At 41.9% G+C, this 26620-nt stretch overlaps 3 protein-coding genes and 1 non-coding gene across 11 annotated transcripts in view; 2 read left to right on the top strand and 2 right to left on the bottom strand.

Moving 5' to 3' along the window:
* The window catches only part of RAD9B (RAD9 checkpoint clamp component B), a 31517-nt gene extending 29073 nt beyond the window's left edge, over nucleotides 1-2444 (bottom strand). For 2 of the 5 annotated variants that reach the window (XM_055096133.1, XM_055096134.1), the window contains exons 1-2: nucleotides 2266-2397; nucleotides 751-821 (exon numbers count right to left, since the gene is read on the bottom strand). Coding sequence is in view for 3 of the 5 variants with exons in the window: in XM_034934471.3 (XP_034790362.1) it covers nucleotides 751-821; nucleotides 2259-2304 (117 nt within the window). In the remaining 2 variants the exon portion in view is untranslated. Of the gene's footprint in view, nucleotides 1-750; nucleotides 822-2258 lie in introns of all 5 variants that reach the window. The other 3 variants (XM_034934471.3, XM_063593650.1, XM_003832482.6) reach the window with 3 other exon arrangements.
* Nucleotides 2445-2460: 16 nt separating this feature from the next.
* Nucleotides 2461-12982, top strand: VPS29 (VPS29 retromer complex component). 2 transcript variants are annotated; one of them, XM_003832486.5, is made up of 4 exons: nucleotides 2461-2593; nucleotides 8418-8609; nucleotides 11399-11634; nucleotides 12485-12982. In XM_003832486.5, the coding sequence occupies exons 1-4, from the start codon at nucleotides 2591-2593 to the stop codon at nucleotides 12600-12602; spliced, it is 549 nt and encodes a 182-aa protein (XP_003832534.1). In that variant the 5' UTR covers nucleotides 2461-2590; the 3' UTR covers nucleotides 12603-12982. The 2 variants fall into 2 exon arrangements, with proteins under 2 accessions (XP_003832534.1, XP_034790366.1); XM_034934475.3 differs by lacking the exon at nucleotides 2461-2593 and adding an exon at nucleotides 2834-3226.
* On the top strand, nucleotides 8204-8273 carry LOC112436797 (small nucleolar RNA SNORD50). Its single transcript, XR_003025488.1, has one exon. It is a non-coding gene; the product is annotated as a small nucleolar RNA SNORD50 (small nucleolar RNA).
* A 1224-nt stretch (nucleotides 12983-14206) lies between the features above and the next one.
* The window catches only part of FAM216A (family with sequence similarity 216 member A), an 18862-nt gene continuing 6448 nt past the window's right edge, over nucleotides 14207-26620 (bottom strand). For 2 of the 3 annotated variants that reach the window (XM_063593658.1, XM_003832483.4), the window contains exons 3-7: nucleotides 19383-19504; nucleotides 18128-18257; nucleotides 17865-18048; nucleotides 16645-16727; nucleotides 14207-14573 (exon numbers count right to left, since the gene is read on the bottom strand). In XM_063593658.1, coding sequence (XP_063449728.1) covers nucleotides 14455-14573; nucleotides 16645-16727; nucleotides 17865-18048; nucleotides 18128-18257; nucleotides 19383-19406 — 540 coding nt within the window. In that variant the 5' untranslated portion in view covers nucleotides 19407-19504 and the 3' untranslated portion in view covers nucleotides 14207-14454. Of the gene's footprint in view, nucleotides 14574-16644; nucleotides 16728-17836; nucleotides 18049-18127; nucleotides 18258-19382; nucleotides 19505-26620 lie in introns of those variants that run through there. The other variant, XM_063593657.1, reaches the window with a different exon arrangement.

The following is a 26620-nucleotide window of genomic DNA, read 5'->3' as shown; positions in this document are numbered from 1 at the left end:
GTCTCACACCTTGTCTAAGGGGGGAAACCATTACTCAGTTTCAGCCAACTACTTCCACTTGGGAATGAATGCAGTCCCAAAACTGTCAGGTCTTCTGAATTTTCAAGAGAAGCAGGAAAAATTTGACTCAATTTTTTTTTTTTGGGGGACGGAGTCTCACTCTCACTCTGTTGCCCAGGCTGGAGTGCAGTGGCACCATGTCGGCTCACTCACTGCAACCTCCATCTGCTAAATTCAAGCAATTCTCCCACCTCAGCCTCCCGAGTAGCTGGGATTACAGGTGCCCACCACCATGCCAGGCTAATTTTTATATTTTTAGTAGAGAAGGAGTTTCACCATGTGGACCAGGCTAGTCTCGAACTCCTGACCTCAGGTGATCCACCCACCTCGGCCTCCCAAAGTGCTGGGATTACAGGCGTGAGCCATCGCGCCTGGCCTCAATTTTTAAATGTTGGAAATTATTTCAAATAAAAAAAAAAAAACAAAAACAGTGCAGGCCAACAAACATTCCTGCAGACCGTAGCTAGTCTCTTAACTACCAGTTTGTGACTTCCAGTTTAAATCAATCAAGCTTATCTGCATATTTTCAACTTTACCATGCTCTAAGTGTATTCAGATATGTAAAATAAAGATAAACAGTGAAAGGGATAATTACAATTTCTGGATTTCCTAGTTAACATTCAATCTGGACTGGGATCTTTAAACATCTCCTCTTGCCTTGATACGTGATCTGTTAACTTTCTTACTTACACCTTTTTTAGATGGGTCTAGCCAGAACTCGTCACTAATTCGTGATAGAGCTTGAACTGCTTTCCCAAATACTATGGAGAAAAAGAAAGGTGATGCTTATATTCTTTCCCTCTAACAATAAAAACAAATCACAAGACTAGTTCAGCATTCAGAGGACTCAAGAGAAATTCAAAAATAACAGTATCTTACAGACTAATGCTATATTACTTTAATACAGTATAATACCCTTGGCAAAATGCCAGACACATAGTCAGGGCTCAATAAATTTGTAGTGTGTGAAATGATAAAATTGACCGAAATTTGTCCTTCTATATGTTTACAGTGTTGCATGGAGCTACTGTGGCAAACCAATTTCCATACTAATGTATTTTACAACTTGATTTAGATAAATGTATTTGACCCCCCAAAAACTGTGAAAACAGTGCATGGAGAAGATAATCTGAAGTGGTTTTAATAGCTTGATAGCCAAGTCACAACAAGTCATGAGAGAGAAATTAGGGATATTCAGCATACATCTCTGATGTTTGAGGGCAGCCAGATTTCCCCACCACAGAACACATTTAGGGCTGGAAAACACACTAGTCTGATCCCGTATGACACTGTTAATGTTCTTTTTATTTTTATTTTTTTTGAGACAGAGTCTCACTCTGACACTCAGGCTGGAGTGCAGTGGCGCGAGCTCAACTCACTGCAGCCTCAACCTCCCGGGCTCAATCGATCCTCTCGCCTCAGCCTTCCCAGTAGCTTGGGATTCCAGGCGCCCACCACTAAGCCCGGCTAATTTTTGTATGTTTAGTAGAGACGGGGTTTCATCATGTTGGGGTTTCATCATGTTGGTCAGGATAGTCTCGAACTCCCGACCTAAGGTGATCCACCCGCCTTGGCCTCCCAAAGTGCTAGGATTACAGGCGTGAGGCACTGCACCCGGCCTAACTTCCATTTTGAAAGCGCCGTTTACAACACTAATAGTTCTTGTACATTCCATCTATTACTGGGCTCTTTACACGCATTTCCATTTCATTGCCTCCAAACAAACTCTGTGACGAAGGTGCTGTCATTACCCCTGTTGCCGTTTTAGAAACTGAGCCCCAAAGAGATTTAGTGACTTTTCCAAGTTCATACATTTTTAAAAATGGTAGAATCTGGGGGGAAAAAAAACAGGTTAATGCTGTTCTCTTGGCACAAAAATACTTTTACTGTCCAAGCATTATTTTTTTCTCTCAACTCTACCCCATGCAGTCCTCAGCATCCCGAGTTTGTGGCCCGATGGTACAACTCTATTTCCCGGATACCACCCATATTACATCTGCCTCTAAGTAACACGAGATGGGTCCTCATCCTCCCCTCAGAAGTTAACAGGGACTTGAGTGGGTGGGGCTGTGGCCAGGGCGTGCGTCCTCAGTCCTTGCGCATAAAGGCAAAGAGGAAAAATTAGACAATGGTAGGGACGACCTATTAACGTCTGCTTTTCTCTCTGCTAAATGGGAAGACAACAAAGGCCGCTCCACCTTTCACCTGACTGCCGCTCATCACGCACTTCAGCATGGCTGCCATCCGCCCTAAAAAGCAGGCTCAGAAGGCGCGCCTCAGCTCGACGGCCCAGGTGCCCGGATGTTGCCCGCGCTTTTCAAAGCTTCGCGATCTCGTCTCTGCACTCTACCACCCCGTCTCCACAAGTTCCCAAACGGCTTTACGGCGGAGAAGGGTCCGTGCGGGCCTCCGTACGGCAATTTCTGTCTCCCTCTGCTCTCATTGGTTGCGGTTAAGTGGGCGGGTCGCCGAGGAGCCTGAGGAAGAGGGCGGCGACGGTGGTGGTGACTGAGCGGAGTCTGGTGACAGGATGGTGAGGGCTGCAGCTGCGGCGACCAAGGCCTGGCTCTCGGGTGGGGTGCTGCGTTGTTGGGAGCCGTAGGGAGGCCCAGGGCGAGGAATTGGGAAATCCCGGAGGCCTCGGCGTCAGGGCCCAGGCGCTGGCCTGGGAAAGGCCCAGAAGAGGTCTAGGGAAGGAAGGGAGCGGCCACCTCTGGGTGCGGCTGGCCTAGGTCTCGTATCCCGGCCCCAAGGGGCCAGAGGCCATCCAAGAGGTAAAAAGGCCCCTCTAAGCAGCCCGACCTGTCACGAGACACGCACGCCCGAGCCAGGGAAGGCCTTTGGTCCTCTACCTCGAATGTTCCGGGGATAGGGGCACGGTCCTCCGTTTCCAGACGTTTCCTACTCGTTTCCCGCAAAAAGTACCTCCCGCTGGTTGGGGTGTAGTGGTGGAAGCTGGCCTCTCGGATGCAGAACAGGAAGTAGCGAGCAGAATTTCGTACCCGTTTAAGTTTGCCATCTAGGGAAAGGGAATAAACCACCCTCCTCGCTCCTGAAATAACATCTAGCTGCCATTGAGATGAGCAGGTGTGCTCTCAGAGGGCGGGATTTGGCACTTGCAATTGCTGGAACTATTTCTTTCCACGGGTTGCTACGCCTCTTTAGGGTAGGATTCCTTAATGATGTGTGAACTCATTGAAACTGTTGGGAAATTTTTGTGAATATACACATTTTTCTGGGGAGAGTGCCGGTGTTGGAGACTTGCCTAGTCTCCCCCAGCCACCTTCAAGCAATCACCCCTTCACCCCCAGTAGTTTGGTGCCCCTCAGACCTTCCTACATAAAAACTGGGGGCCTCTACTAGAGAGGACTCAGAGCTGTAATCATATTTTCTTTCTTTCTTTTTGAGATGGAGTCTCGCTCTGTCGCCCAGGCTGGAGTGCAATGCCGCGATCTCGGCTCACTGCAATGCCGCCCGGGTTCAAGCCTCAGCTCCTGCCTCAGCCTCCCGAGTAGCTGGGATTACAGGCGCCCGCCACCAAGCCCGTCTAAATTTTTGTATTTTTAGTAGACACGGGGTTTCACCATGTTGGTCAGGCTGGTCTCTACCTCCCGACCTCAGGTGATCCACCCGCCTCGGCCTCCCAAAGTGCTGGGGTTACAGGCGTGAGCCACCGCGCCCGGCCTGTAATCATATTTTCAAAGGTGCCTTTGACTCTTAAAAAGTCAATTGTTTGGGGCAACCCACTCGGGTCCCCTTCCACCCTGTGTAAGCTTTGTTCTTTCGCTCTTCACAATAAATCTTGCTGCTGCTCAAAAAAAAAAAAAAAATCAATTGTTTGAAATGGAGCTGTGATTATCTTCATATTTGTGTTGATGGAGGTTGGCTGTAAAGGGACGTCTACCTCTGACAGGCATTTATTGCATTCTTTTTTATTTTTACAAGGAAACCAAAGAAGCTATGCATTTTTAAGATTTACTATTGCATGACAAACAGCCTTTTCAAGAGGGGGACTTACAGACATGGCAGCCAGAGATTTATGGTGCATGCTTCTTTAAAATCTTTAATCTCACTTTTAATTTTTGCTTCTAAACAGACTCCAATTTAAAGTAATCCGTTTACAGTAATTTCGAGACACCTATCCATGGGAGAAGACATAATTACTTGCCATGGTTTCAAAATATTAATGTTTCTCAAGTTGTTTGAGAAGTGATCCCTCTTATTTAGGGTAGTTGTACTGGAACATCATTTTTCATATGAAATAGAACTGGGAAAAATTTAACATTAGCCAGTTCTTTCATGATTAAAAGCATTTTATTTGGCAAAGGATACAGACGTTCAACACTCAGTACAGTGTCCAGAGTCTGTGGGCAGCAAATTCAGGTGTGGGAAAGGTCCAGTTTTACCTGAATAAATGTGTTTGTTTTTATTATTTTGTCTTCACCTTTAGTTGATTTGTTCAACACTTGATAATGTATTCATGGTGCTGTGTTGCATCAGCTACAAAAAATCACCTAGCCGCAGCATAATTTTCCAGCTACAAGAATTTTGAATGTAAGATAATTAAGATCCATATACTTGAATAATTAAACCCTAAGAATCCAGAAAATGTTAGCCTTTCAGCTATTACTGATGATAAATTTTCCAGTGTCTTGTAGAAATCTAAATTCATTATTTTATAAAATCTTATAAAAATCTAAACAGAATGGAAAACAGAGATGGAAGTCGATGTACAGAACAAGATTAGGAAAAGTAGGAGAAACTGACAAGACAAATTTATTAAAAAGTGTGTGTGTCATGTTCAAAAATAAAGCAAATATTTATTTTGGTATTGTTTTGAGCACAGCTGATTTTTAACATTTTCTTTCATAACACTCAGAAATCATTAACAATTGTTTGCTCATTTGGTATGGGTTTTTTGTTCTCTTTTTTTTTTTTTGGGTTTCTTTTTGTTGCTTTCTTTTAACATTGGTCATGTTTCACCCTTTTTTTTTCATCCCCCCTGTCTGCAATCAACTTCTTCATTCCACTAAGGCTGGGCACAGAGTAAGTTTCTTCACTTAGCTCCTACTAACAGTGGTGGTTGGGTGGCTGTTTACTGACTGGATTTCTTACCCTTTTAAGGTCTGTTGAAAGGAAGTAACCGAATTCCCATGCTTTGATTGGGTTGGCTCTTTATTTCAATTTAATAAGACTACCATTTCCAGGATCTTTTGCTTTCTTAAAGGACTCTATCATCTATGTCTATCCCGATTTGTCAAAGTGTGGAATTTGGGTGGGAACATGTTTCAAAGTATGACCCGTGTTATGTAACACTATTTCCCCATAACTTTGTCATCAGCAGGAAACCAGAGGATTCTGTCCTAGTAAGGATCCCTACTAATTTGAAATGATTGTGTGGTCATTCATACAGTTATATCTTTAGACTGCTAATAGTCTTGAGTCTTGGAGATAATCCACAGTACTTTATAGAATTAGGTCATAAAGCATTATAAAGTACCATGTCTTACTAATGTTCTTTCTGGTACATTCAGATTGAACAGCTCATTCATTATTAGTACCAAACATTTCAACCTGTTGTAGACATATACCCTTTTATGAGTTTGGGGTGGTGGTTGTTGTTGTTGTTCTTCTTCTTCTTTTAAATATAGAAATCTATTATTTTTACCTTTTTCTCAAAGCAAGATTCCCATACTAACTATGTACTTCAATCCATATCAGAAGGAATCCCCCTCTAAAATGAAGATTGTTCTATATCCAGGTACTTTTATGTTGATTACCAGTGAGGGTGGAAACTTCATAGTGGTTTTTAGTTTTACAGATGTTTTGTCCACTGAGATCTGCATTGAAACAATTAATATAGGTCATACAACAAATACCTGCTGAAACTAGTCTTTATAAAGAAGAATCTTACTTAACAATTTAAAGTGTGCTAATTTCATAACCTTGTGTTACTTTGAGATTACAAACTATGTCCCGATAACTCTGTGTCCTGGTAACAGTTCCTTTTCTTTGCAATAATTTTAATTTTTGTTGCAAGATGAATCAAGCTTCTTTTGGTAATCATTTTAATTTCACACATTTTGTTTGTTTGATTAATTTTCATTTACAAAGTCTGCAGTGGCAAAACTATTTTGTTTTATCCTATTAGCTATTTAATGTTTTCTTTGATAATATTAAAGAATAGTCATGCCTTTAAAAGCAGTTAAAGGGCATGTACATTTATGCATGCAATATCTGTAAAGGAAAACATTTTGTATAGAATGAAGGTGCTTATACTGATCAACATGAAGAAATTGATTCTGTTGGGCTGGGCGCAGTGGCTCACGCCTATAATCCTAGCAGTTTGGGAGGCCAGGGCAGGTGGGTCACCTGAGGTCAGATGTTGGAGACCAGCCTGGCCAACACGGTGAAACCCTGTCTCTACTAAAAATACAAAAATTAGCTGGGTGTAGTGGAGAGCGCTTGTAATCCCAGCTACTCGGGAGGCTGAGGCAGGAGAACTGCATGAACCTGGGAGGCAGAGGTTGCAGTGAGCCGAGATTGCACCATTGCACTCCAGCCTGGGCGACGAGAGCAAAATTCCGTCTCAAAAAAAAAAAAAAAATTGATTCTGTTGTCCTTTGGAGGATAGATACTAATTTTTTGTTTGTTTGTTTTGAGACAGAGTCTCACTCTGCTGCCCAGGCTGGAGTGCCAGTGGCATCCAGTGCCAGTGCCATCTCAGCTCACTGCAACCTCCGCCTCCTGAGTTCAAGCAATTCTCCTGCCTCAACCTCCCAAGTAGCTGGGATTACAGGCGCCTGCCACCGTGCCTGGCTAACTTTTGTATTTTTCTTTTTAGTAAAGACAGTGTTTTACCATGTTGGCCAGGCTGGTCTCGAACTCCTGACCTCAAGTATTCTGCCCACCTCGGCCTCCCAAAGTGCTGGGATTACAGGTGTGAGCCACCGCACTCGGCCAGACAGATACTATTTTTAAATGATCTTTCTAACAGTATTCTGTTAAATGGCTAAATTAATGTTGTTTCTCAAATCTTGAAATTTTTAAATTAGGCCAGGCGTGGTGACTCATGCCTGTAATCCTAGCACTTTGGGAGGCGGAGGTGGGTGGATCACCTGAGGTCAGGAGTTCCAGACCAGCCTGGCCAACATGGTGAAACCCTATCTTTACTAAAAATACAAAAATTAGCTGGGCATGGTGGCACACGCCTGTAGTCCCAGCTACTTGGGAAGCTGAGGCAGGAGAATCATTTGAACCCAGGAGGCGGAGGTTGCAGTGAGCCGAGATCGCACCACTGCACTCCAGCCTGGGCGACAGAGTGAGACTCCGTCTCAAAAAAAAAAAAAAAAAGAAAGAAAGAAATTTTTAAATTAAAATTTTACAGGATTGGGGTTTATATTCTTTTATATTTAAAAGCAAAATTTACTTTTGTCATCTGAGACTATGTTGCAGCTCTAAACCACCTTATGCTAAATTTATCACTTATTTAGCTGATCTCTTTTTTGTTTTAATGCTCTAATATACATGAAAGATTGTGAAAATGTTTTCTTTTTTTTAAGTTGGGGAACTATACCGAGGATATATGAGCAATTTAATCCAGACCATAAAAATATGACAGTGAGGACTTCTAATAATGAAGGAAAGTGAAGATATCAAAGATTATAATTCAAAAGCACACATTTACCTGATGAAACTGAAGGCTGTTGTATATCTCTGTAACGTACACCTAATAGTTTGAAGTAACAAAAATATCAAATTTTGGCTATTATGCTTGCACATAGTTGTCAGTCTAGTACAGATAAATTACATAATTAACTTTTTTCTCTATTAACAATTTCCTTAAATATTTCTGGGATTAATATATCATTTCATGTTACAACTGCAGAAATATGAATTATCATATCAGTCTTTAAAAATGCCAAATTCTATAGGGCCCAGTAGTATACTTTACATTTTGTAATTTTTAAAATTCAGTGTATTTACAGGTCTCTAAATGAATCACTTTAGAATGCTTGATTTCACTCTTGGTAAATAGAATGATTACCTGTATTTTATATATGCAACTGTTTACAACCAAAATAAGATTGATTTAGAACAAAGTACATTACCATAAGTATGTCTGTTTAAATTGTCATGATACAATCAATGATGAAACCTATCCCAAAGCTGATGACCTGAAGAAAAATACGTACAGATTCAGCTTCTGAGATTAAATAGTCATGATAGGAACCCTATGAATAATTTCTGGGATTCGGGATCTCTTACGAGACTTAAAAGGGGGCTTACAAGAGGAGACTATTTTGTTTTGATATTGTGTTTAACATTATGCTTTATCTCACCTTGACACTTTAAAGTTGGTGTTGGTATTAGGAGATCTGCACATCCCACACCGGTGCAACAGTTTGCCAGCTAAATTCAAAAAACTCCTGGTGCCAGGAAAAATTCAGCACATTCTCTGCACAGGAAACCTTTGCACCAAAGAGAGTTATGACTATCTCAAGACTCTGGCTGGTGATGTTCATATTGTGAGAGGAGACTTCGATGAGGTGATGTATTTCCCTTTCCCTTCTCAAGTATCTCCCTTTCTTGATTATTACTTACATAAGCTTTATCTTTAGACCAGGGTTTCTCAACTGGTAAGGTTTTTTTTTTTTCCCTTTTTCTTTTCCAAATGTAAAATTACTATACATCATGCCCCTCCCTTACTATTTGAAAATCACTGATTTAGATCACCTAGTAAACATTAAATACTTATTCTAACTAAATAGATACTGAATAAAAGTGGCTTTGTTACTGTTTTATGCTGTCGTTTAATTTATAAAGTTTTTTTTGTTTGTTTTTGTTTTTTTTGAGATGGAGTCTTGCTCTGTCGCCCAGGCTGGAATGCAGTGGCACAATCTTGGCTCCCTGAAACCTCTGCCTCTCAGGTTCAACCGATTCTCCTGCCTAACCTCCCAAGTAGCTGAGACTACAGGCGCACACCATCACATCCAGCTATTTTTTTTTTAGTAGAGATGGCGTTTTGCCGTGTTGGCAAGGCTGGTCTCGAACTCGTGACCTCAGGTGATCCTCCCGCCTCAGCCTCCTAAAGTGCTGGGATTACAGGCATGAGCCACCACACTCAGCCAAGTTTATAAAGTTTTTATTATGAACTTTTCACCGCCGCTACCTCTACTAACTTTATTCCAAGCCACCGTATCATTTTCTTGTATTCCAACTTCCTAATTCTACCCTTGCTCCTTCCAGTTTATTCTCCAACTAGCAACCAGCGTGATCCTTTTTAAGTAAAGTAAGATCACGTCACTTCTCTGCTGGCAACCCTCCTGTGGCTTCCTTTCTCAAAGGTTGACTTTATAGGGCATGAGGGAGTTTTGAAGGAGTGATAGAGCTGCTCTGTATCTTTAGTGTGGCAGTGCTTACACAGCCATGTGCATTTGTCAAAACCCATCATATTATACATGAAAAAGTAAGATTTTACTTTGTGTAAATTACGCCTCAATAAACCTGACTTTAAAGAAAAAAAGTAAGGAGTTCTGGGCCGGGTACGGTGGCTCACGCCTGTAATCCCAGCACTTTGGGAGGCCTAGGTGGGTGGATCATGAGGTCAGAAGATCAAGACCATCCTGGCTGATACGGTGAAACCCCATCTCTACTAAAAATACAAAAAAATTAGCCAGGTGTGGTGCTGGGCGCCTGTCGTCCCAGCTACTTGGGAGGCTGAGGCAGGAGAATGGTGTGAACCTGGGAGGCGGAGCTAGCAGTGAGCTGAGATTGTGCCACTGCACTCCAGCCTGGGCGACAGAGTGAAACTCTATCTCAAAAAAAAAAAGTAAGGAGTTCTGGAGTTCCCGTTAGTTAATAATGGGATTTTTGGCAGATCACTTCCCCTTTCTGATCCTTAGTAAATATGACTGGAATGGATGATTTTTAAAACCCCTGCCAGTGCCAACATTGTATGGTGTAGCATAATAAACCTGATTCTAGTTTGAAAATTTTATTTTAGGCCGGGTGCGGTGGCTCACGCCTGTAATCCCGCACTTTGGGAGGCCGAGGCAGGTGGATCACGAGGTCAGGAGATCGAGACCATCCTGGCTAACACGGTGAACCCCCGTCTCCACTAAAAATACAAAAAAAATTAGCTGGGCATGGTGGTGGGCGCCTGTAGTCCCAGCTACTCGGGAAGCTGAGGCAGGAGAATGGCGTGAACCTGGGAGGCAGAGTTTGCAGTGAGCCGAGATGGCGCCACTGCACTCCATCCTGGGCGACAGAGTGAGACTCTGTCTCAAAAAAAAAAAAAAAAAAAAAAAAAAAAGTTTATACATATAGTATTTCTGGGAATATAAGATTTTCATCAATTAATCTTGGTTTGTGTTATTTAATGGGGTTCCTTAAACCAAACTGAAGGGGCATACTGTCTTTTTATTGTATTTTAAAAAGAGTTTGGATAAATTTAAAGGTGGCATGGAGGTGAAAGACGGGGAGATGAAAGGACAAACAACCTCTTTGCCTGTTTCATCATCCATAAAGTGGGGATCATAATAGAACCTTCTAGGATTGTTTGTATTAATTAAGTTGATATTTGTAAAACCCCTACAGTAGTGCCTGGCTCATACTAAGTACTATGTAAGTGTTAGCTCTCATTATTTTAAGCTATCTATAAAAGTATTAAGGCTACATTAAGCTATAATTTGAACACACCCTAACTTACATGCCTTAGGTAAAGGAAAATCACAAGTTTGGGGGGAATAATTATTTACAGCATGCACAGAAGAACCCATATTCTATAGGAATAAACACAATAAAGGGGTTGCATGATAAATTCCAGTTTATATTGAGTAAGTTATGTTTTAAAATATAGATGCAGCCTTAGAGACCAAGAAGAAATAAAATATTTATAAATGTGGGGTGGGCACAGTGGCTCAGGCCTGTAATCCTAGCGCTTTGGGAGGCCAAGGCAGGTGGATCATTTGAGGTTAGGAGTTTGAAACCAGCCTGGCCAACATGGTGAGACTCTGTCTCTACTAAAAATACAAAAAAATTAGGTGGACGTGGTGGCGGGTGCCTGTAATCCCAGCTACTTGGGAGGCTGAGACAGGAGAATTGCTTGAACCTGGCAGGCGGAGGTTACAGTGAACCAAGATGGTACCACTGCACTCCAGCCTGGGCAACGCAGCAACACTCTGTCTCAAAAAAAAAAAAAAAAATGTATAAATGTGTGTGTCGTGGGGTACTACATCAAAACATCCATAGGAGATTGAATATTTAAGCAAACTGATTTTTTTAAACATCAGTATCTCTAAAATACATATTTTCTTATGTCTTTTTCTTATGTTAGAATCTGAATTATCCAGAACAGAAAGTTGTGACTGTTGGACAGTTCAAAATTGGTCTGATCCATGGACATCAAGTTATTCCATGGGGAGATATGGCCAGCTTAGCCCTGTTGCAGAGGCAATTTGATGTGGACATTCTTATCTCGGGACACACACACAAATTTGAAGCATTTGAGCATGAAAATAAATTCTACATTAATCCAGGTTCTGCCACTGGGGCATATAATGCCTTGGAAACGTGAGTAGTATAGAATTTGGGAATTTGGGGGTTTTAGTAAAATAATTGCATGTGTGACATTTCGTAAAAGAAATGTGGCTGGGCACAGTGGCTCATGCCTGTAATACCAGCACTTCGGGAGACCAGGGCGGGTTGCTTGAGCCCAGGAGTTTGAGACCAGCCTAGACAATATGGTGAGACCCTGTCTCTACAAAAAAATTTTAAAAATTAGCTGGGTGTGGTGGTGCATACCTGTGATCCCAGCTACACAGGAGGCTGAGGTGGGATGATCACTTGAGCCTAGGAGGTTGAGACTGCAGTGAGCCACGTTTGAGGCTCTGTACTCCAGCCAGGGTGACAGAAGGAGACTCAATAAATAAATAAATAAATAAATAAAAATAAATGTGACTTTTTTTTTTTTTTTTTGAGACAGAGTCTTGCTCTGTCACCTAGGCTGGAGTGTAGTGTTGCAATCTTGGCTCACTGCAACCTCTGTCTCCCGGGTTCAAGTGATTCTTGTGCCTCAGTCTCCCAAGTAGCCGGGATTATAGGTACCCACCACCACGCCTAGCTAATTCTTGTATTTTTAGTAGAGATGGGGTTTCACCATGTTAGCCAGGCTGGTATTGAACTCCTGACCTCAGGTGATCCACCCACCTCAGCCTCCCAGAGTGCTGGGATTATAGGTGTAAGCCACTGTGCCCAGCCACGTGACCATTTAAATAAATCTAGCCATTTTGGCAATCTTTTGGTAACTGTTCATGTGATATGTAACAGATTTCTCTGAATCCAAATAGTCATCTTAAATTGAAATTTATAGTGCTGCTGCTTTGTGCTACAAAACACTGACATTATTTATTTTTTCTTCTAGAAACATTATTCCATCATTTGTGTTGATGGATATCCAGGCTTCTACAGTGGTCACCTATGTGTATCAGCTAATTGGAGATGATGTGAAAGTAGAACGAATCGAATACAAAAAATCTTAAAGCCAGGCCTGTCTTGATGATTTTTGTTTTTTTTTCATTGTCCTGTTGAAATCAAGTAATTAAACATTTAAGAGCCACAAAATTGTATCACTTTTATAATATTTTGCAGTAAAATATACCATCTTCTCTGTTAATACATAATTGCTCCAAGCTTCCTGTAAACTATAAGAATATATTTAGTTTACAGTATATGGATTCTATGAAAAAATGTCCACAACACAGTAATTGGTCACTTGTTAAGAAAAATTTATCCTTGTAAGTATCTTCAAAGTTGATATTTGGAACTTTATTCCAAAAGTAGTGCATGTGGAGAAAGAATCTAGACTTTCTTGTATACATTTTTCTCTTCTCCAGTAATAAACAATTACCTTTCATTTATACTTTCTTGATAACCTGTATTTAATTTAAAAAAAAACATAAAAATGAGGAACCAAGTGAAACTACGGATATAAATATTAAAGTGGACGAGATGACCTTTCAGAGCTCTTCTCTTATATTGTGTCATAATGTTGGACTCAGATTTTATTTGCTAAATAATATACCATGCCGACATTAACAGTGATTCTTCAAACTGTTGCTATTTCCATTTTTCAAGGTTTAATAAAAGTTTTAAAAATACAAGTTTAGGGGCCGGGCACAGTGGCTCACACCCTAATCCCAACACTTTGGGAGGCCGAGGCAGGTGGATCACCTGAGGTCAGGAGTTCAAGACCAGCCTGTCCAACATGGTGAAACCCTGTCTGTACTAAAAATACAAAATTAGCCAGCATGGTGCTACATGCCTGTATTCCCAGCTACTCGGGAGGCTGAGGCAGTAGAATCACTTGAATCTTGGAGTTGGAGGTTGCAGTGAGCCGAGATCACACCATTGCACTCCAGCCTGGTTAACAAGAGCATAACTCCATCTCAAAAAAAAAAAAAACAAATTTAGCAAGGAAGCATGCTAGAGTAATATATAACGTAAAGAATCCTCTTGTTAGTGTAACTACTCCCAACCTAATCTAGTCCGAGAGTCCCAAGTTATTTATGTGGTAATTTCATAAGATAGGGAAAATGTGTATTTACATTTTAAAGTTGTATTCAAATAGCAAATATTTATTGATCACCTACTTTGTAAGTCAGAGCATTATCTCTGTCAAATGCTATTCTGTATCTGGATATTTCCAAGCTTCCCTTAGCCCAATCAAAAAAATACTTGTAGGATATTCTTTTTTTTTTTGAGACGGAGTCTCGCTGTGTTGCCAGGCTGGAGTGCAGTGGTGTGATCTCGGTTCACTGCAACCTCCGCCTCCCAGGTTCAAGCAATTCTAATTCTCCTGCCTCAATCTCCCAAGTAGCTGGGACTATAGGCACACACCAACATGCCCAGCTAATTTTTGTATTTTCAGTAGAGACGGGGGTTTCACCATGTTGGTCAGGCTGGTCTCGAACTCCTGACCTCATGATCCACCCGCCTCGGCCTCCCAAAGTGCTGGGATTACAGGCATGAGCCACTGCGCCTGGCCCTTGTAGGATATTCTAATATTGCTGTTTTAGGACTTACTGTGAACACAGAAAGAAGAAATACGATGCATTTGTCAGATTTAAAGAAAAGTAATTCAATATTGAATGCAAGAAAAGTTTTAATTGTATCTAGCTAGAAGTACAAGTATATGTTACATGTAAATTTTCGTACATAACTGTCATTGGTACATGGAACTACATCAGACCAATTACATTGTTTTAAGTTTCTGAACAAACCAAAATTACTTAATGATTTAATAAATAACAATACCATCCTAAACATACAGGACACAACTCACAACCCCTTACCCTCACCTTTGGCACGAATTCAATACACGAGACAAGACTGTCAAGTTAACATCAGATGTTCTCCCTGTTCTTCAATTGACATTGATTGCATAAACTTATTTAGTAAATCTTCTTCCTTTTTTTCTTCACTCATGTATGATTCAGAATCATCTGAAGAAACTGAAGGAAAAATAAGAATTTACAATTGTCTGTTTTGGAAATAAAGCTCTAAGTACAACTTTCAAAATGACCTGGCTTATTAATAAGCCTGTAGTAAAGACAAATTGCCTGCAATTTTCAAGGCTCTTAGTCACCTCATCCTTCCCCCAAGTTTCTTACTCTTTAAGATACACAATACTGTATTCTAGCCAAGTTACTGTACAGCAAATTCTCTTGTTACTAAGTCCTGTTTTACCATTGATTTTCAAAATCTTTCAGTTGGGGGAAATTAAAGTGGTCAGTTACATCTTCAGAATCTCTGCATTTTCATTTAGTTCCTTCTCATCTCTTCTATTGGGGACCACAGGGACTCTCCCCCCTACAGTTTCCGCTAACTGTACCTTTTGGAACCTGACTTACCCCTTCTCTCCTGCCCTTTCCCTCATTTCTTGGATAGGCATGGTACGATATTTACAGCAAAGCTGGCTAACACTGTCATACAGTGATGGGATATCAATTCAGAAGGCCTAACTTCCCTACTTCTGGTTTTTTTTTTTTTTTTTTTGGAGACTAGAGTGCAGTGGCGTGATCTTGGCTCACTGTAAGCTCCGCCTCCCAGGTTCACGCCATTCTCCTGCCTCAGCCTCCCGAGTAGCTGGGATTACAGGCATGTGCCACCACACCCGGCTAATTTTGTATTTTTAGTAGAGACAGGGTTTCTCCATGTTGGTCAGGCTGCTCTTGAACTCCTGACCTCAGGTGATCTGCCAGCCTTGGCCTCCCAAAATGCTGAGATTACAGGCATGAGCCACTGCGCCTGGCCAACTTCCCTACTTCTTACCCACCTCCCTACTTCACTATGCTGATAACTAGGAAACTACTTAACATGATTTAACATTATCAGTTCTGAGGAATACTTCTGATCATTCGGTCTGTCTTCCCTTTTTCATTTTGCAGTATTTTGTTCTTGTGGTAGAAGGATCCTTTATGCTGATCCTTCCAAAGTCTGGATTTGTCTGAGTTGCAGCTGTAAAATTTTGATAATATCACCTGCTTGGCTTGCCTCCACTGTTTTGTTGAATATCAAACAAAATGGTATACAGAAGTCCCTCCTTATCCACAGTTTTGCTTTCCAAGGTACAGTATAAGATATTTTGAGAGAGACCACATTCACATAACTTTTATTACAGTATATTGTTATAAAATTGTTCTTTTATTGTTGTTAATCTCTTTATGTGCCTAATTTATAAATTAAAACTTTATCATAGATATGTGTTTTTTAGGAAATAACAAAGTATAGGGTTCAGTAGTATCCAAGATTTCAGCCGTCCACTGGGGGTCTTGGAACATAGTCCCCATGGATAAGAAGGGCCTACTATAAGAGATGTAGCACTTTGTAAACTAATAGATGCTATACAAAATATGTTCATCCAAAAATAGCACTAACTCATAAAAGAAGTGCTGTTGCTTGAGAAAGTCATGTTTGTGGTTCTGGGTTCAGACGAATTCATTCTCTACTAAGTCTTTGACCTTGATATTGTAAGTATCTTTAGCATTAGAAATACCTTGAATCTTACTCTTTTGAGCAGTATGTTCTTTTTTTCTTTTCTTTTCTTTTTTTTTTTGAGATGGAGTCTCACTCTGTCACCCAGGCTGGAGTACAGTGGCGCAATCTCAGCTCACTTCAACCTCCGCCTCCCAGGTTCAATCGATTCTCCTGCCTCAGTCTCCCAAGTAGCTGGGATTACAGGCGCCTGCCATCACGCCCAGCTAAGTTTTGTATTTTTAATAGAGATGGGAGTTTCGCCATGTTGGCCAGGCGGGTCTCGAACTCTTGACCTCAGGTGATCTGCCTGCCTCGGCCTCCCAAAGTGCTGGGATTACAGGCGTGAGCCGTGGCGCCTGGCCCAGTATGTTCTTTTAATTGCAAGCATAAACTATATTTTATGTTTGGTTTTTTGTTTGTGACAATAAAAGCAAATCATATTCTAAATTTGTTAATATCTTCATAATAGAAATGAAATTGTATTTGGTATAGTATTTTTAAGCATAAGATCTTAAAAAATGCATATTGTTAAATTTCCACATTTACCTGTTTGCATGAACAGTTTCCTTGGTCTTCTAAAAATCTTCAGTGACTTACATCTTGTTTTAGATGCATATCCAGTTTTTATCCTATAAGAAAGGGAAGTATCTTAGTTGGAGCCAGCAAAGTGAACAGCTGCCTAGGGCATGTAGAAGACCACACAAATTTGTTTTATTAGCTGCCAACATCACCAAAAAGACCCTTTCAGCACCCAGATTCTCCTGTAATTTCTTAACCCTGACATGTAAAGCTGCTGCAGTGCAATTTCAATACTCATGCTGCTTAATCTTTTTCCTCTCCCTGTTATATAGTATTCCCCTGTGCATAACCAACCATATTCTTCTCCTTTTGAAAGTATTTGCATTATTTTGAGGTTGAGTGGGAATTACATTGAAAAGGGCAGTCATCCATAACTCTATCTGATAAATTTTTATAATTCCACAAAATATATTCTAAAAGAAGTGGCATATTCTTATCAGTGCAGTAAAGAAAAAGTATGAAAATATCTCTCGGCTAGGCATGGTGGCTCATGCCTGTAATCCCAGCACTTTGGGAGGCCAAGGCGGGTGGATCATCTGAGGTTGGGGGTTCAAGACCAGCCTGACCAACATGGAGAAACCCCGTCTCTATTAAAAATACAAAATTAGCCGGGCATGGTGGCGCATGCCCGTAATCTCAGCTACTCAGGAAGGCTGAGGCAGGAGAATCGCTTGAACCCGGGAAGTGGAGGTTGCGGTGAGCCGAGATCGCGCCAGTGCACTTTAGCCTGGGCAACAAGAGCGAAACTCGGTCTCAAAAAAAAAAAGTATCTCTGCTTTTTAAAAGTCCAGCCTATTCTGAATTTAGCAAAGTGAATATATTAGGGAACACAAGCATTAATATCACTTAGCTACCCTTCAAAAGAGATGGGGAAGGCTGGGCACAGTAGCTCACGCCTGTAATCCCAGTGCTTTGGGAGGCGGAGGTGAGAGTACCTTGGCCAACATAGTGAGATGCTTTCTGTACAAACAATTTTTTTTAACTAGCAGGGCATGGTGGTTTGTGCCTTTAGCCCTAGCTACTTGGGAGTCTGAGGCAGGAGCATTGCTTGAGCCCAGGAGTTTGAGAATACAGTAAACTATATCACACCACTACACTCCAGCCTGGGTGAGAGAACAAGACCCTGTCTGAGAAAAAAAAAAATTAAACTGAGATGCATTTGCCCCCTTTTACACTAAGAAACAGACCCTTCTTTGTTTCTCACTGGCCGCCAAAGGGAATGCTGTATGAGCATTTCAGGTGCAGATGCAGCTGCGATATCAGAAGACCCCGAGTCCTCTCTCTCCAGTTGATGTCGCCATGTAGTGCAAGGGTAATGCTGTTTCTGTGAGTAACGGGAGCTAAGGCGGCTTCTGTGATGAGTGAGGACACCTGTGATACAAATCACCTGTTAAAAGACCCTCTCACTAATTGTAAAAACTAGTGAAAAGACAACTGGAGGTGCACCTGCCTGGCTTTTGTGAGCTGTGCTGAAGTACGTGCATGTACTGCCTCTTCATTAACATCTTCAGATAGTTTGCATTATAGATTTTAGCAATGCTGCACAGGTAACGCTTCTGGCCTGTGGTGAGGTCTGGATGCTAAAAGACAGAATAAGAGGATTTATAGTCTGCATTGTATTAGAGAAGTTGGCAATATTCCTTATCTGAAGAGATGAATGTTCAAGAGAGTTGTGCCAACTGTATTTTACTTTAGCAAATTCAACTACGTTAACTTGACAAAAGAGAAAGAAATGGCCAATTAAACAGTGCAAGTGGCTCTGCTTGCCATTCCACTCAGGTGATTCAGATGCCCTTTGAAGTCTGAGAACCCATTGCTCTAGATGAACAAGGAAAGAGTGAATCTGCTGTTCTGTCAAGTGTTACTTGCTGTGCGCCTCTCAGTGTGGGCATCTTGCCTTCTCAAAATGATTTTTGAGGTATAACATGGTACCTAAAATCAACCCAATTACTCTACTTAGTCTCAACTGAAGAAACATTCTTTTCCAGCACCAGAAGAATAACTGACTGTGTTGGATATTCTGAGGGATAGTATGTTAGTCTCTAAGTAATTTTGACTTGAGATTTTCATTGCACTTGCTGATTTAGAAGTTAATGTTCACTTAAGATGTATGATTCCACTATATATACAAGATTTACTTTACTGAATACATGGTAAGTTCAAAGAAAATGCAAAATGTTAGAAAAATTTACCCTAATTCACATTGCTCTAGAGATACTTTTAGCAGTTACGATCATTAATGGGATACAGGTAATCATTGTAAAATCCTTATTGCCATTTTCTTTTATTTATTTTTCTTTTTTTAAATCCTACTTGCAAGCTAATTACTGCCATTTTCTTTACCTGCTTTCTTCTTAATTTTGTAGTCCTTGAGTAAAATATGTGTGAAGTTGGGTTTCTATTTTCAAGAAAAGATGGAACTTTTCTTGAGCATCTCTGTGGTTGGGGCATTAAGCTTCCCCTCAGTAAAGATACATTAGATATGAAGTATCATAAAACCATGAAATAACTCTTATGATAAAGAATGTATAATCTTTACATTCATTCATGAGTTTACTCAAAGATATTTATTGACTCCTAGACAATTATACTGCATATGCCTTGTCATCTGCAGTATCTCACCCTCTAAGCAGCTGATCTTCAGTAAAAAGTTCGGCTCTGAATACAAAGAGTATTGGTATTTAAATATGTCCCTGTTAGCATACCTTGAAAAAGGACGCCTCCATCATTGATTTAGGGAGGTGGATTGTTTGATTTTGGGGAGTTTTCCATAACTCTTGCAGCTTAGCTATGTGTGAGTTCACTTTGTATCCATCTTTGATTCTATCTGTAGGCAAAGACATCATGTGAATTTCAGAGGCAAAGATCAGTTCAACAAACTGAATTATTAAGATGTAGATATTTAGGCCGGGTGTGGTGGCTCACGCCTGTAATCCCAGCACTTTGGGAGGCCGAGGCGGGTGGATCACAAGGTCAGGAGATCGAGACCATCCTGGCTAACACGGTGAAACCCTGTCTCTACTAAAAATACAAAAAATTTAGGATAATGGCGTGAACCCGGGAGGCGGAGCTTGCAGTGAGCCAGGATAGCGCCACTGCAGTCCAGCCTGGGCGAAAGAGTGAGACTCCGTCTAAAAAAAAAAAAAAAAAGATCTAGATATTTACATGTGTCAGTGATTATCCTGGAGTAGTACTGAATATCTTCACTCAGACTTAAATTTGAAGAGACTGTATGATATGCCATTTGGTTTTAGAGCACACAAACAACATCAAAGATACTTGTAAATAAATATTTTATGTATATATAATACATTATTTTGAACTCAGCTAAGATGCAAAGTGTTGACAGTAACATTATCATGTCAGAAACATACTAAAGAGAAAATATACACGCAGGATTTGTGCTTTAATGATTTACAGTAATATTTTATTATCATTTAACTTTACTATATAGTTTTGTTTTTTGTTTTTTTTTGAGACGGAGTCTCGCTGTGTCCCCCAGGCTGGAGTGCAGTAGCGCGATCTCGGCTCACTGCAAGCTCCGCCTCCCCGGTTCATGCCATTCTTCTGTCTCAGTCTCCCGAGTAGCTGGGACTACAGGCACCTGCCACCATGCCCGGCTAATTTTTTGTATTTTTAGTAGAGATGGGGTTTCACCGTGTTAGCCAGGATGGTCTCGATCTCCTGACCTCATGATCCTCCGCCTCAGCCTCCCAAAGTGCTGGGATTACAGGCGTGAGCCACGGCGCCCGGCCTAACTTTAGTATATAGTTTTTTAAATCTTTTTTTAAGAGATGGGATCTCTGACGCCCAGGCTGGAGTGCAGTGGCATAATCATAGCTCACTGCAGCCTCAAACTCCTGGGCTCAAGAGATAATAATCCTCTCAAGTAGCTGGGATTATAGGTGTGAGCCACTGCACTCAGCCTTAAAATTCTATTCTGTATTAGACTAGAGTAACACAAATTTTATCCCTTTGGAGATGTAGTATTAACATGAAAGACTGCAGAAATTTATCAAAATTTATTTTTACATAGTTTCAGTTATTTCATTTTTTGTTGTTGATTTTTGTTTGTTTTTGAGATGGGGTCTCACTCTATTGCCCAGGCTAGAGCGCTGGCACAATCTCAGCTCACTGCAACCTCCACCTCCCAGGTTCAAGCGATTCTCCTGCCTCAGCACCCCAAGTAGCTGGGATTGCAAGCATGCACTACCAGCTAATTTTTGTATTTTTAGTAGAGATGGGGTTTTACCATGATGGCTAGGCTGGTCCCAAACACCTGACCTCAGGTGATCCGCCTGCGTTGGCCTCCCAAAGTGCTGGGATTACAGGCATGAGCCACCATGCCCAGCGTATTTCATTGTTTTAAAAACAGTTGTGGACAGCATAAAAGAATAACCTTTTAGTAAAAAATAAAAGTTGAAACATATTCCCAGAAGAATGGGAACTGGTTTTCAGTTTCAGACATACTGAGACTAGTAATTTAGGGTATAAGCTTCACTAGCAGTTTTGGGAAAAATAGTCTCTGACAATTAAATCATGAAATGCCTCTTTTTTTTTGTTTTTGTTTTTGTTTTTGTTTGAGAAGGAGTCTCGCTCTGTCGCCCAGGCTGGAGTGCAGTGGCACCATCTCGGCTCATTGCAAGCTGCAAGCTCCACCTCCCGGGTTCACGCCATTCTCCTGCCTCAGCCTCCCGAGTAGCTGGGACTACAGGTGCCCGCCACCACGCCCGGCTAGTTTTTGTATTTTTAGTAGAGACGGCGTTTCACTGTGTTAGCCAGGATGGTCTTGATCTCCTGACCTTCATGAGCCACCGCGCCCAGCCTACTAGCTTCTTTTTTTTTTTTTTTTTTTTTTCAGAAGCATGTGTTAGCACTTTAGAAACTACTTTTTTATACATCTTAGGACGAAGCAAATAATATATTGTAGTTAATAAGAAGCAGGTCTCACACTTTTGGAGACGAGTTACCTATTAATATGGAAAGAGGAAAGCACAGAATAAACCCTGTTTGTTGGATTGGAATTTGGAGTTAGTAGAAATATTGAAATAGATATGTATGGGTATGTATGTGCTCACAGGTAAATGCACACACATTTCTTTCCCAGCACTGTCCTCGGAGAAAGTCTAGAAGCAATGAAAATATATTATAAATAAGCACACTTAGCACCCAGATCTTGGTTTCTACGTACTCTTCTCTACTTTAAATATATAATTTTTTTTTTTTTTTTTTGAGACAGAGTCTCGCTCTGTTGCCCAGGCTCACTGCAAGCTCCGCCTCCCAGGTTCACGCCATTCTCCAGCCTCAGCCTCCCGAGTAGCTGGGACTACAGGCGCCAGCCACGACGCCCGGCTAATTTTTTGTATTTTTAGTAGAGACAGGGTTTCACCGTGTTAGCCAGGATGGTCTCGATCTCTTAACCTCGTGATCCACCCGCCTCGGCCTCCCAAAGTGCTGGGATTACAGGCGTGAGCCACCGCGCCCGGCCTTAAATATATAAAATTTTTTAAAAAGGGGCTCTATGTTAGTTTCATTTTGCTGCCATAACAACACAACTTTAGCGGCTTAAAACAACACTCACGTATTGTCTCATAGTTCTATAGCTCAAAAGACTGAGTATAACATGAATCCACTGGGTTCTCTGCTTAGAATCTCACAAGGCCAAAATCAAGGCATCGGGGTGCCTGGGCTGGACTGGGATGCCTGGAGCCTGTAGTGGTTCATTCAGGTTGTTGGCAGAATTCAGTTCCTTACAAAACCAAAGTCCCTATTTCCTTGACATGTGGCTCTCTTCATCTTCAAGCCAACAATGGGGTGTTAAGATCTCTCCTTTCACATCTAACTGCTCCTCTTCCCCACATCTGTCTGACTTCAGCCAGAGAAACTCCTCTGCCTTGGGCTAGGCTGGGCCCACCCAGAAAATTCAAAATAACATCTCTTTTGAGGGTTATAACTTAATTTTACCTGCAAAATTGCTCCTGCCATGTAACATAACATATTTACAGGTTAGAGAGATTAGAGTGTGAACATCTTTGGGGACCATGCTGCCTACCACAGGCTCTTTGGAGAAATGGCAGACATCAAGGGTAGAACAGGGACAGTACAACGTTTTGTGCTAAAAGATAAAAGTTTTCAAAGGATAATGGAGACAGAGAACAAGAGCCATCTTTAAAGGGCTCCCACTGGCCAAATCTGGGATAATTTGAGCATCAAAATAAATAACAGATTTAAAGTAAAGTATTTAACCTATTAGATGGTATAAGAATCCATGTGTTGACAATTATATAATTAATATATAAATTGAAAAATGGTAGAGAAAGGGAAGCTCTTCATTAGAAAGCCATCTGAAAAATGTAGAATCAATGATGGAATTAGAAAAAGTCCATATGGCTGGGCACGGGGGCTCACGCCTGTAATCCCAGCACTTTGGGAGGCAGAGGTGGGCAGATCACAAGGTCAGGAGATCGAGACCATCTTGGCTAACATGGTGAAACCCCGTCTCTACTAAAAATACAAAAAATTAGCCGGGCATGGTGGCAGGCACCTGCGGTCCCAGCTACTCGGGAGGCTGAGGCAGGAGAATGGCATGAACCCGGGAGGCGGAGCTTGCAGTGAGCCGAGATTGCACCACTGCACTCCAGCCTGGGCGACAGAGGGAGACTCCGTCTCAAAAAAAAAAGAAAAGAAAAAGAAAAAGCACATATTTCTAGCCATCTTAATCATAATGGATTTAGTCAAGAATGAATGACAAGACCGGGCACGGCGACTCACGCCTGTAATCCCAGCACTTTGGGAGGCCGAGGCGGGTGGATCACGAGGTCCGGAAATCGACACCATCCTGGCTAACACACAGTGAGACCCCGTCTCTACTAAAAAAATACAAAAAAATTAGGTGGGCGTGGTGGCGGGGGCCTGTGGTCCCAGCTACTCGGGAGGCTGAGGCAGGAGAATGGCATAAACCCGGGAGGCGGAGCTTGCAGTGAGCCGAGATTGCACCACTGCACTCCAGCCTGGGCCACAGAGGGAGACTCTGTCTCAAAAAAAAAAGAAAAAGCACATATTTCTAGCCATCTTAATCATAATGGATTTAGTCAAGAATGGATGACAAGACTGGGCGTGTTGACTCACGCCTGTAATCCCAGCACTTTGGGAGGCCGAGGCAGGTGATCACGAGGTCAGGAGATAGACACCATCCTGGCTAACACAGTGAGACCCCGTCTCTACTAAAAAAAATAGAAAAAAATTAGGCGAGTGTGGTGGCGGGCGCCTGTAGTCCCAGCTACTCAGGAGGCTGAGGCAGGAGAATGGCGTGAACCCGGGAGGCGGAGCTTGCAGTGAGCCGAGATTGCACCACTGCACTCCAGCCTAGGAGACAGTGCGAGACTCCGTCTCAAAATAAATAAATAAATAAATAAATAAATAAATAAATAAATAAAAGAATGGATGATAAAACTAATGGATGAAAGTTTGAGAAGTAATAGGCTATATACAAAGTCTCAAAGTATATCCCCATATACTTTTACCTTTACAAAGGGTAAGAATCATAACTTTACAGTGGTGAAAGCTGGCAGACATTGCCTGAACCAAACCATGACAACATTGTCAGTAAGGGACTAATGCACAGCAGGGTTCTCCTGATATGATTAACCAGGACAAACTCAGCACCACTTCTGTGCTATTCCTGCTAGAAGGACATAAGCTGAATCTCATCGGAGGAAACATCAAACAAACCCAAATTTAGGGAAATTCTACAAAAGAACAGGCCTGGGCCAGATGTAGTGGCTCACACCTGTAGTCCCAACTACTTGAAGGCTTAGGTGGGAGGATCACCTGAGCCCAGGAGGTTGAGGCTGCAGTGTGCTGTAATTGTGCCACTGCACTCCAGCCTGGGCAACAGGGTGAGAACCTGTCTCAAACAAGCAAAACCCCACAGGCCTGTATTCTTCAAAAATATCAATGTCGGCCAGGCGCGGTGGCTCACACCTGTAATCCCAGCAGTTTGGGAGGCTGAGGTGGGCAAATCCTTTAGGTCAGGAGTTTGAGACCAGCCTGGCCAATATGGTGAAACCCTGTCTCTACTAAAAATACAAAAATTAGCCAGGCATGGTGGCATGTGCCTATAATCCCAGCTACTCGAGAGGCTGAGACACAAGAACTGCTTGAACCTGGTGGGGCAGAGGTTGCGGTGAGCCAAGATTGTGCAACAACACTCCAGCCTGGGCGACAGAGTGAGACTTCGTCTCAAAAAAAAAGAAAAAAGCTAAGAAACATAAAAACATTAGGCCAGGCACGGTGGCTCACACCTGTAATCCCAGCACTTTGGGAGGCCGAGGCGGGTAGATCACGAGGTCAGGAGATTGAGACCATCCTGGCTAACATGGTGAAACCCCATGTCTACTAAAAAGAAAAAAAATTCAAACAATTAGCGGGGCGTGGTGGCGGGCGACTGTAGTCCCAGCTACCCGGGAGGCTGAGGCAGGAGAATGGCGTGAACCTGGGAGGCAGAGCTTGCAGTGAGCTGAGATCGCGCCACTGGACTCCAGCCTGGGTGACAGGGCAAAACTCCGTCTCAAAAAAAAAAAAAAACATTGACAACTGAATGCTATTCATAAACTTGGATTTTTTTAATTTTTGGCTATAAAGGATATTATTGAAACAATAAACGATATCTTAATAAGGTCTATAGATAACAGTATTTCAAGTTCTTGATTTGGATAATTATTTTGTGAGATAAATAAATGTAGTTAAGATAGGCCAGGCGTGGTGGCTCATGCCTGTAATCCCAGCACTTTGGGAGGCCGAGGTGTTCAGATTGCTTGAGCCCAGGAGTTTGAGACCAGCCTGGGCAACTTGGCAAGACTCCTATCTCTACTAAAAATATAAAAATTAGCTGGGTGTGGTGGCGCATGCCTGTGGTCCCAGCTACTCTGGAGGGTAAGGTGGGAGGATCACTTGAGCCCAGGAGGTGGAGGCTGCAGTGAGCCGATTGTATCCCCGCACTCCTGCCTGGGGGATAGAGTAAAAAATATAGCTAAGATAAATACCCCCACTTTTTTTTTTTTTTTTTTTTTTTTTGCCAGGGGTGAAGTCCCAGTTACTTGGGAAGCTGAGGCGAGAGGATCACTTGAGCCAGGGAGGTCAAGGCTGCAGTTAGCTGAGATTGCACCACTGCATTCCAGCCTGGGAGACAAAGTGAAACCTTGTCTTACAATAAATAAATAAAGGAAATACATACTTGGAAGTATTTAAGAATAAAGAGGGCCAGGCGCTGTGGCTCATGCCTGCCCAGCACTTTGGGAGGCCAAGGCGGGAGGATAACCTGAGGTCAGGAGTTAAAGACCAGCCTGGCCAACATGGTGAAACCCCGTCTCCACTAAAAATACAAAAATCAGCCAGGCATGGTGGCGTGTGCCTGTAATCCCACCTACTTGGGAGGCTGAGGCATGAGAATCGCTTGAACCTGGGAGACCGAGGTTGCAATAAGCCAAGATTACACCACTGCACTCCAGCCTGGGCGACAGAGTGAGACTCCGTCTCAAAAATAATAATAACAGTAATATCTAGAGTCACTGCCAGTAGTTGGCTATCGTGTTTATTTTAAATAATAGAATGAATCCTTAAGTTCAACTATAGAGGAAGACAATCAAGCACTTGCTGAATACTGGCCCTTTTCCCCTCCAATTATAAACAGCAATACACATTGTTCACTGCAGATTAGTGAAGTAAACTAAGTGTATAAAAAGAAAATAAAAACTTTTAATTCCACAATCTAGTAGTAATTTTTTTTAATTAATTTATTTTTTTTGAGATGGAGTTTCACTCTTGTTGCCCAGGCTGGAGTTCAATGGCGCAATCTCGGCTCACCGCAACCTCTGCCTCCCAGGTTCAAGCGATTCTCCTGCCTCAGCCTCCCGAGTAGCTGGGATTATAGGGATGCGCCACC

This window comes from Pan paniscus, chromosome 10, assembly GCF_029289425.2.
Source record: "Pan paniscus chromosome 10, NHGRI_mPanPan1-v2.0_pri, whole genome shotgun sequence".
Taxonomy (NCBI): domain Eukaryota; kingdom Metazoa; phylum Chordata; class Mammalia; order Primates; family Hominidae; genus Pan; species Pan paniscus.
This window is presented reverse-complemented; position numbering and strand designations above follow the sequence as displayed.